At 58.3% G+C, this 10,512-nt stretch overlaps 1 protein-coding gene across 1 annotated transcript in view; it reads right to left on the reverse strand.

The window, feature by feature from the left end:
• The window catches only part of TMPRSS6 (transmembrane serine protease 6), a gene marked incomplete at its 5' end in the record, with an annotated part of 29,692 nt that extends 19,790 nt beyond the window's left edge, over positions 1-9,902 (reverse strand). The window contains 5 exons of the mRNA XM_081083235.1: positions 3,570-3,611; positions 3,826-4,010; positions 4,596-4,663; positions 5,737-5,870; positions 9,707-9,902. Coding sequence (XP_080939361.1) covers positions 3,570-3,611; positions 3,826-4,010; positions 4,596-4,663; positions 5,737-5,870; positions 9,707-9,902 — 625 coding nt within the window. The remainder of the gene's footprint in view (positions 1-3,569; positions 3,612-3,825; positions 4,011-4,595; positions 4,664-5,736; positions 5,871-9,706) is intronic.
• Between the last annotated feature and the right edge of the window lie 610 nt (positions 9,903-10,512).

Raw genomic sequence — 10,512 nt, forward strand, 5'->3', positions numbered from 1 at the left:
AAAAAATTTGGCTCTCAAAAGAAATTTCAATCGTTGTATTATTGATATTTGGCTCTGTTGACTAATGAGTTTGCCGACCACTGGCTTAGGAGGTGGGGGCTCCGGCCTGGCCTCTGGGAAGGGAGTCTTGGGGGGCACAGTGTGAGGCCCAGGCGGGCAGGGGGCCAGAGCCAGGCTTGGGTCACAGACTCTCCAGCCGCTGGCTGCGGGGAGCCACGCCGAGGAGGCTGGAGACCAGCGAGGCGGCTGTATATGGAGAACCGGGTGAGGTTTCATTTCAGGGGGAGAGGAGGGAGTGTGTGCCAGGGGGGCTGGCAGCCCCGGGGAGAGGAAGCGGGCTCCCGCTAACGATAACGAACAAGGACAAGAGCCATTGCACTGGGCACGGGTTTGGTAGTTGCTGGAACTGAGCTAAGGCTGCGCACACACCTCATTCAAAGCCTCCACGAAATAGCTTCTGTCATTGTCCCCATTTTACAGAGCCGGACGGACACACCCGGGTTCCCCCGGCCTCTACCCAGTCTTCTCTGGGCCTTGGTTTCCTTCTCGGTGGGATGAGGACAATGACGCCATCTTGCAGGATGGTCACAGAGCTTGGGAGGGATGCACGCAGAGTGCTCAGCAGAGTCCCTTGCACACAGCAGGTGCTCAATACATGCAGTGGCTGTTCTTTGGGTGGGTGTGGGGCAGAGGGCGAAGGTGAAGCTGCAGCAAAAGTCCTGTGACTTTCCACCCTTCAGCTGGCTCCCCTGGAGGCTCAGACGTAGCCTGTCGCATTGGCTTCCCTCCCTTCACACCTCCTCCATCACGCGGACACACCCAACTGCACCGCAGCCCGAGGCTGCTGCATAGTCCCTGAGTTTTGTATGCGGTGCTAGGGCTTGCTTGGCAGAACCACCTACACCAAGCACGTCAAACTCACAGCCCACGGGCCGCATGCCTCGTTTATTTGGCCCGCGTTAGCCTTTGAGTTTGACATGCTTGACCTGCACCGTTCAGTCATTCAATGGGAACCTCCTCTGGGTTTGATTTAGGCACCAAGGAGCTGCAGGGAGCAAACCAATCTCGGCCACGGAGCATACGTATCGCGTTTAACCCTCATTGCGAGCCTGTGAAGCAGGGAGGCTGTGTGACCTGCCGGAAAGCAGAAGGGATGTGGGCTCGAGGCCCAGCTGCAGGAGGGGAGGCAGCCTGGTGTGCAGGGAGTCCTCTCCGCGCCCAGCCCAGCACCACCTCCCCTAGGAGGTGCGACCCTGGGCCAGGCGCTTAGCCACTCTGAGCTCTGTCAACGGACACAGCATAGTCCCTGGCCCACCTCCTTCTCTGAGAGGTTCTGGCAGACAAGAAGGCAATGCTTTGCTCGGCTATGCTGCCTGCTGCTCGGCTCCCGGTCCTGACCTCTCATCCTGCCCCCAGTGGGGAGCTGACCTCCCCCCGGGAGAGACTCCTGACATTTGCCAGGGAAGGGACAGGCCTGGACACCTGCTCAGCCAGCAGCTGGGGAGGGGTGCCTGGCTACTCCTCGGTGTGTCTTCCTTAAATCCGCTCCAAGCTGATGCTTTGCTCTTGCCATTGTTTTGAGGAGAATTACATGGAGAGGCAAGTGCTGGTCTCTGATGATAACCAAACACCGAGGGAGCCTGGTACCTCTGGTCGCTGGGAGAGAGTCAACAAGCCTGCCTTACGCTTCTCCTCACCCAGCGGTGCTCACACGGCTCCCTCTGCCCAGCTGCCCTTCCCCTTCCTAGCCTGACAGGTTCCTACCGGGGCCTGCCGCCCCCTCCTCCATGAAGGCTTCCAGGACCCCTCCCCCCCGGTCAGGAGCAGCTCCCCCCTCCTTCCAGAGGCATGTTCCGTCCTCTGTTTGGATGGTGGCCCTATACCCAGGGCAGAGCGATGCCCTCTGTTCACTGCCCGGGGCCTCTGCTCGGGCACTGGCACCTTCAGTGGTGTGACTCTGTGAGTCTGTCTCCCCCCTGGGGCTCTGAGCTCCGCCAAGGGCAGGGGTGAGGACATGTCCACCTGGGGTCCCCAGCTCAGGTGTGGGGCCTGCATGGAAGAAGTGCTCAAAAAGCCTGTTGAAAGGATTCCAATGGTCATCTCCATCCTGCTAGACTGTTCCCAGAGGGCTGGGGCTCCAGGCCTTCATGGAACCAAATAAGGGAAACTGCAAAGAGACTGCCAGAAACCTGGGGCACGTGGACACCTGGCACGGGCAAGGGCAACAGGAGGGCCCATCCCAGACCAAGGGGCTGAGCTACGAAAGTCCCAATGCAGTGTAAGATACATAGATGGATGGATGGATGGATGGATAGAATAGACAGATCCTAGATAATAGATAGGTAGATAGATAGGGTAAAAGGATGACAGCTAATAGGTTATAGATATATGATAGACAAATAACAGATGATAGAGAGGTAGAGATAGGTGATAGATCGATCAATAGATAGATAGATAGACAGATAGATAGATAGACATAGATAAGATAGACAGATGATAGATAATAGATAGATGATAGACAAGTAATAGATGATAGAGAGGTAGAGATAGGTGATAGGTGATAGATCAATCAATAGATAGATAGACATAGATAAGATAGACAGATGATAGATGATAGATAGATGATAGACAAGTAATAGATGATAGAGAGGTAGAGAGATACAGATGATAGACAATAGATAGATGATAAATGACAGATCAGCTAAATGAATCTCTGGCCTGTCTCACTCTACCTGTGGAGGGGAACCATGACTTTAACGCTCTGAAAGCTGTACTGTGACCCCATTACCTCCATCCACCAGGGAAGTAAGCATTTGACCGGCCGGATGGGAGGAGCGGAAGGTCAGCGAAGGTTTAGCCAGGATTTAGACTCTGCCTCCCTCCGCCTGGCTGGAGGCCTCAGCTCTGGGGGGAAACGCTGGGGAGAGTGGGTTGGGGCCCGGGCTCAGGACTGCGGGGCCCAGTGCGCAGATGAGGCGCTGCACCTCCTAGACCTGTGGGTCCCGTGGACCACATGGAGTGCGCCCTGGCCTGGGCAGCTCGCTGGCCCCGCCGCTGCCTTGCCTCCCAGGGCTCAGCAGGAGGACGGTGGAGCCTCTGGGAAAAGCGAGGTGAGAGCAATATGGCGCCTGGAGGGCTGGGCCGAGGGAGAGCAGCCGGCTGCCCGAGGGAAGGAGGGGGTGGAGGGAGCGTCCCTGAATGCGGCAGAAATGTCTCCAGGAGACCAAGTGTTAAGCCCCGAGTGACTGACATACCTTGAGTTGGCAAGATTATTCCTACCATCAGTGCAAGCAGTGGCTTGTGGGCAAACGGAACTCAGTGAGAGAGAAGTGGAGTCACAGTCTCACCCCACACACACGCACACTTGTGTACAAGACACACACACGTGTGTTCACACATGCTCCTTCTCCTCCTCTTCCCCCACCGGCCCCAGGACCCAGCCCGCCGGGCATCCCCGGGGTGACCCTAAGCCAGTCCCCCTGCACCCGCCATAGAGCCACGCGGTCCCCTGACACTCGACCGCGCCAAGAAACACAGCAACTCAAAAGTGGAAAAGCGAAGTCGCATACCCAGCGTGGCATTCAGCATAAGTATGTCTTTTACGCTGGCTTCTGTTAAAGGGAAACGAACACACAAATCAATGAAGACAAATAATAAGTCAATCAAACGAAAATAAAAATAGAGGAGACCGTCAGAGGCAGCCTGGCTGAGGTTCCCCAGCCTGCCAACCCTCCCCGGGCCCCGGCCCAGTCCTGGCTCCCGGGGCCCTCACGGCAGCCTCGCCGGACCTCGTCTGACCGCCCCGCGTCCCCTCCCAGTACTGACCCAGGATCACCAGGCCCTCGGGGTCCGCCTCGTACTCTGCCCTGTAGGGAGCGGGGGCCGAGCCGTTGGCCGTGGACAGCAGCTCCTCCACCAGCAGTGCCCGCACCATGTCGGGGCTCAGCATCGGCTGGCGGTGCTCAGGGATTTGGAGGATGAACCAGAAGAAGCAGGTGAGAGGTCCCTCCCTAAGGCGGGCAGAAGTGAGAGGCGCTGGGGCCGGGGCCTGCGGTCTCCCCTGGCCAGCCCCCTGCTCCCGAGGGGGAACACCAGCCGGGGCTCGTGCGTGCTGAGCGCTTACTACCCCCCAGACACTGCTCTCCGCCTTCACAGCGCAGCCCCCTAACCACAGGTGCTCCCCTCATCCCCATTCTGCAGGCGGGGAAACTGAGGCCAGGGACCATGTTGAAGGTGGCAGAACCAGACATGAGTGGAGGAGCTGGGCCACCCCCGCTGACACCCCCTCCCCTCCACCGTGGCCTCATCCAGTACTGCCAGGCCCTTGGTGAACACATCGAAGCCAGAGTCGAGGTAATCCCTGCCCCCACCCCTCCGAGCCTGTGCCCATTTTACAGATGAGGAAACCAAGGCATGAAGGGAGGTCACACACAGGAAGCCGAGTTGCCCTCCAAGCCTTGGTTTCCCCATTTAAGAAAGTGAGGGCATGGCATCAGGAGTCAACTCCTCTCCCCTTGAGTTAGAGGTTCTAGTAGGGGCCGGTGGGGGGGGGGGGGGGCGGGAGGGGGGGCGGGGGCGGGGGGCCAGGCACTCACCCAAAGGAGTAGACGGAGCTGGAGTTGTAGTAAGCGCCCAGGCGGGTGCTGGTGATGAGGGCCTTGAGCTAAAAGGAGGGGAAACGATAGCCCCTGGTGAACCTCTGCAGAAGCCCCTCCGACCTTGAGACGCCCTTTCCCCTCCAGGCAGCCCGGCTTGACAGGGGCCTGCAGGGTACAGTCTTGCCTGCGGTCACATAGGGCCACACCAGGAAACCTCACACCCCTCCCACTCTTCCCTCCCCTGCCCTCAGGCACCGCCCCTCCCCCTCCCACCAGCTCTGGCCTCCGTCAGGCCACCCATGGCCTCTGGCCCCCTCGTGAGATGTCACTCAACTCTGAGAAGCCCACGTGGCCCCTGAGTCCTTTCCTCACCGCCCCCCCCCCCCCCAGCAGCCACGGAGCCCAGCCGGCTGGTTCTCACACATGTTCCACTACAGTGCGGCTGCAGGAACCCCACAGCCACCCTGCGGACAGGCAGTGTCATCACCCCCTTCACAGAGGAGGAAAGAGAGCCTCAGTGGGTCCCCAGAAGCAGGTCGAGTCAAGGACATGAGGCAAGTGATTTATGTGGAAGTGATTCTGGGGGACAGCAGTCGGGGGGGGGGGGCAGCCCACAGGGCTGGGAAGGAGCAAGGGAGAGCTGTGGGCCACGGAGGCTCAGTCCGTGGGGAGCTCTGGGGGACGGACGGCATCCTCAGAACTGCCCCCACCAGCGCCAGGGTTGCTGGGCTGCCTGTCCGCCCGCTCTGCTTCCCATGGCTGAGCACTGTTCCTGGGAACAGCCCCTCCGCGCTCTGGCCTGCTTGCTGGGCAGGGTGCGGTCCTGCCGCCCGAGCAGAGGTACTGGCAGCGGGAGACCCCCCAGTGCAGGAAGCCAGTGCCCTAGAGGGGGGGTGCGGGTGGGCCCTGACCGCCCTTGCACTGCCCTGACTTTCCCAAGGCCACACTCCTTTAGTGTCACAGCCAGGATTTAATCCAAGTGCATTTGATGCCAGAGCCCACTGACTCGCCCACCACCCTGTACCGCCCCCCCCCCATCATGCCTAGAACAGGCCTCTGCTCCCCAGATGGACTGACCAGTGGGCTTGACGTGATCAGGCCCCTCCTTCTCCCTCTGGCCCCCACATTCCTTCCCTACCATCTCCTGGGCTTTGGCGGTTTCGCTGCGGAAGGCGCTGGACTCCCGGTGGGCAAGGTCCTGGGAGAAGTGGCGGTTGAGCACACGGAGGCTGCCTGAATACACCTGGCTGACGGTCGCCTCTGCTTGGTACCCTGCCCAGGAGAAACCAGAGGTTAACCACACGCAGCAGGGACGGCTCTGCCTCCCCCAGGCCTCCTCCTCCCCCGGAACCCTCAGCTCGGCCTCCACCATCTTGGACCTCATCAAGGCCCCATCCTCCTGCTCATCTTTGCCATTGTCATCATCGCCATCCAAAGTTCGTTTAGGGACAAACTGGTCCCAAGGTGCCGGAGAGGAGAGAGGCCCACAGGTGGATGGATGGTGTCCCAAAGGCTGATGCAGTGAGGACATGATGACATAAAGGCCAGGAAACCCCGTGAGCCCAGGTCAAGTTCATGGGTTACAACCTCTCTTCATCCTTCCACTCACCAGGTTGTCTAGATTGCACCTACTATGTGGGGGACACTAGTGAACAAAGACAGATATGTCTCCCCATGAGGGTTAAGGGCCTTCAAGAAGAGGCACGAGGTGCTATTGAGGGGACATGACCAAGAAACCAGGCCTGGGTCAGAGTGACCCTCCAGTGAGATGGGAGGCCTGGAGTGTAAATGGGGAAGAGGAGAGAGAAGGAAGTAGAGTGTGTGCAAAGGCCCTGGGGCAGAGGGATCATGGGAAGAAGAGGGCTAAGACCTGTTTGGCTGGAACAGTCAGATTAGGGCAGCAAGAGGCTGTGACATCAGCTTGGCAAGATTCTGTCTTTACCAGATGAACAAGGGACCCCACGAAAGGTTGAAAATCAGGGATGACACCATCAGAGTTCCATTTTGCAAAGACTTTTTGGTTGATGTGAAGAGAATAGATACAATGTCCTGGGTTTATATCTCTATCTATTCATTTACTCATTCACTCAACTAATATTTGTGGAGGACCTACTATGTGCCAAGACTGGCCTGGAGCACCTGGGAATATACCAGTATAACAATAAAGAAAATAAACCCCTGTCCTAAAGAGCTTGTAGCCCAGCAACAAACAAACTATACAACATGATAGACGTGTAAGTGGAAACCAGGGAGGGGGGACGGGGGGGCAGCAACACGAGGCCAGAGAAGAAGGTGATGGTGTCAGCCATGTGGATGTTAATCTGTAGAAAGAGCCTTCCAGGCGCCTAGGCCAGCATGTGCAAAGGCCCTGAGGCAGGAGCTCATCTGTGTGTTTGAGGAATGGCAGAGTGAGTGAAGGAAACGCAGCAGGAGATGAGGCGGGTGAGGATTTGGTTGTACTGAGTGAGACAGGAGACGCGGAGGATTTTGAGCAGAGAACTTAGGTGATTTGATTTGCTGTTGTGTTGAGAACAGGCTCTAAGGAGGCAAGGGCAGAAGTAGGGACAGCTGCAGGAAGTGGTCCAGGTGAGAGAGGTCCAGGTGAGAGCCGTCTGGGTAAGAGGCGACGGAGCCTGGACCAGGCTGCGGGCGGAGAGGGTGAGGTGGGAGGAGCCAGCTGTATTCTGGAGCTAGAGACGGCCAGTTGAGAAGGGGCAAGTTGAGAAGGGGCATTGCTGGGGCCCAGACACCGCGGGGGAGCCAGGAGGCTTTAGAACAGGCAGGGATGGTTCACCTTGGGGACGGGCAGGAGGGCAGAGCACATGGCTGCAGCTGGGAGGGCATCTAGGGGGCTTCTCTTCTGGCTCCTTCCACTTTGTCATTGAAACAGGTGGCAAAGTGGGTGGAGCTGCAGGAGGTTTGAGAAGAAAGCACAGAACCAGCACCCAGGACAGCAGGAGAGGGAAGGATCAGGGAGACTCAGTTAGGCCGCCTCAGGGCCCGGGCCCATCCGCCTTGGGCAGCCAGTCCCCGCCCTCTCCCCTCCTGGGCCACTTTCTGGGCCAGCACGCCACTCACTTTGGGCTTATCCCACTCCCGTGTCACGCTCCATCTCCCCTTCCAGACAGGGCAGGACGCAGCTCTGATTCATCTCCTCACCTCCTGCCCAGTTCTTGGAGCACTGCTGGCCGGGGCGGGAGGAACGGCTCAAACTTCTCCTCAGTGCCTCCCCCCGCCCCCAATCCCTTTGCCGAGCAGGAATTGGCTTCCCCCAGCTGAAACTAGGGGGCACTCAGCCCCACGGAGCACACTCTCTGGGAGGGGGGTGCTTTACTCCTGGAGCGTAACCAGGAGAAAGTAGACTCATCTGCGAAGGAAGACAACTGACAGGTGAGCTCCCGGCCCTCGCCTGATGCTCTGTGGTTTACCCTGAAGACCAATTATCCCGCAGCCTGCGGAGGCCCCGGCAGCCCGTGCTGGCTTCCTGCCCGCGGCGGCAACACACAGCATCCACTCCCTGCTGGCGCTGCTCGGCTCTGAGCAGAACCGCCCTCCACCCTGAGCCATGGCAGGCAGATTCACATCGGACCTGGGTTCCTAACAGTGTCTGCCTGAGGCTGGTTCCAGGCTCCCACCACCTTGTCCCCCTTTGGGGCTGGGCCCCATGACTGCTCCAAAGTGGGTCCCTGTTCCTTTCCTTTATTTTCTTGTCAATCCCCACCCGAGGATATTTTTCCATTGATTTTTAGGGAGAGTGGAAGAGAGTGGGAAAGACAGAGAAATGTCGAAGTGAGAGAAACACATCGATTGGTTGCCTCCTGCATGCAACCTGACCAGGGCCCAGGCAGGGAAGGAGCCTGCAACTGAGGTACGTGCCCTTGACCGGAATCGAACCCGGGGCCTTTTGGTCCGCAGGCTGATGCTCTATCTACTGAGCCAACTGGCTAGGGCGGGTCCTCGTTCCTTTCAATGGGCCTGAAATTCCACCATGAGAGTGAGCCAGTAAGAATATGATCTAACGTTTGCAGAGCATTTAATGGGAAGTCTCTGATCATTTGTCCCTGCTATGGCTCCCCACCCCCCAGCTTCCTCTGTCCTGGCACATGCCATGCATTATGGTGAGGCAGGACCATCTTCAGAGCCTGGCACAGAGCCGGTGTATAGGAGGTGCTCAGACATGAAAGAAAGAATGAATGAAAGAAAGAATGAATGAGTGAGTGAATGAAGTCTTCTCCAGTAGCATTTTCACAGGCGCCATCCTCATTTCCCATAGCCACGCCAAGAGTGGGAAGAATGAGGCACAGCCTTCATCAGTTTTAGGGAAAGACATAGTAGGTGCTCAAGAGTGTTTATTGAATGAATGAATGAACGAAAGAATGAATGAGTGAATGAATGAAGGAGTGAATGAATGAATGAGTGAATGAATGAACGAAAAGGCGGACACATGGGCCAACTGCTTCCAGGGGACTGATTAAGGGCTGTGATACCAGAGAGGGAGGCCAAAATTCAGAACCTGGGCGAGGCTCTGAGCCACCTGCTCTGTGTTGAAATCCCCGTGTGCCCGAGCTGGGGTATGAAAGCCCTGTGTGTGTGCACAGCCCCCCGGATGCCTGAGTCCCGTGTCCCTCCTCCCTTCATCCCATTCGTGACGGGCCCTAGGGACTCAGAGGTGACAGAGCTGGGGTCCCTACCCTAGAGGAGCTCCAGATGAGGCTCAAGTGAGCAGAGGCATTACTTGGTGCCAGGAGCCATGGGCACCTCTTGGCCTTCTCCCACAGAGCCAGCTGGCTCCGAGCCCCAGGGGCAACCCCGGAGGGCTGCAGGCAGGGGAGGCAATGTTCATACTCCTTTGGTTTGTTGGTTTGCAAGAGCTGGGTGCTGGGAGAGCACCCCTTCCCCAGCTGCTGAGAACGGGGGGCACCTGGCCTGAGTCCCAAGACCTAGAACATACTAGTAGGTCCAAATAACAGCCACACTCCATCCCCCAGGGCAGGAAGGCAGACAGAGAGGAAGTGCTGGCTTAGAATCCTGGTCTGTCCTGCTGTGCCCCCCACAACCACCCCCAAGTTCTCCCCAGGTGCCTCTCCCAGGCAGGCCCATGCCTTTACCTAGAAAATACCAGAGCAGGAACCCCCCTGAAGCCAGCACGACCAGGGCCAGCCACAGCGGCGCCAGGCGGAGGTAGCCCCGGACTTTTCTCTTGGCGTTCTCGGAGGCCTTGAACATCCCCTCCGGCTCTGCCTCCTCGCCATCTCCTCCGTCGCCCTGCCCACCAGCCGCCTGGGGGGCCTCAGCCACGGGCATCCTGGCAGGGAAACAGACCCGGGTTGAGAATGGCCTGGCATTCGCAAGGGAGCCTCTGCTGGCTGCCAGCGATGCACAGAGGAAGGCAGCCTGCCCTTCGGAGGAGGAGGATCGGATCACCAGGCAGTCAGCACCGAGAGGGGCACTGAGCAGCTCAGCCAGAGGGCGCGAGGCAGAGCTGGACCGGTCCGGCCCTGGGACCCTCGCCTTTGCACCGCACCAGCCTCTCTGTGGTCAGAGGACAGGTGGAGGTTTCAGTGCCTGAACCCAGTCCCGCAGAGCCTGTACCCACAGATGGAGCCGAGTAACATGGGATACAAACCTGGGGTACAAAAAGCTCACCCGCATACCTTCATGCAGGGGGATGCTTTTCTTTCCTCCTGGTTTTCCATAGCAGGGCTCCCCAAAATACCAACGCAGTCATTCACCGAGCCCTCCCCCAGAAGCCCGCGGGCCAGTGCTGTGCTGGGCCAGCAACCTACCCTTCAGAGTGCTGTCCCTTTTGTCTCCCCACCGGCCCCAAATTCTCCTAGGGGTGGAAGAAGGAGATGAAAACTAATATTCCCTTAGTATCTACAAAAGACATTTCACAGGCATCACCTCATTTAAG

This window comes from Myotis nattereri, assembly GCF_964212035.1.
Source record: "Myotis nattereri genome assembly, chromosome: 2".
Classification (NCBI taxonomy): Eukaryota; Metazoa; Chordata; class Mammalia; order Chiroptera; family Vespertilionidae; genus Myotis; species Myotis nattereri.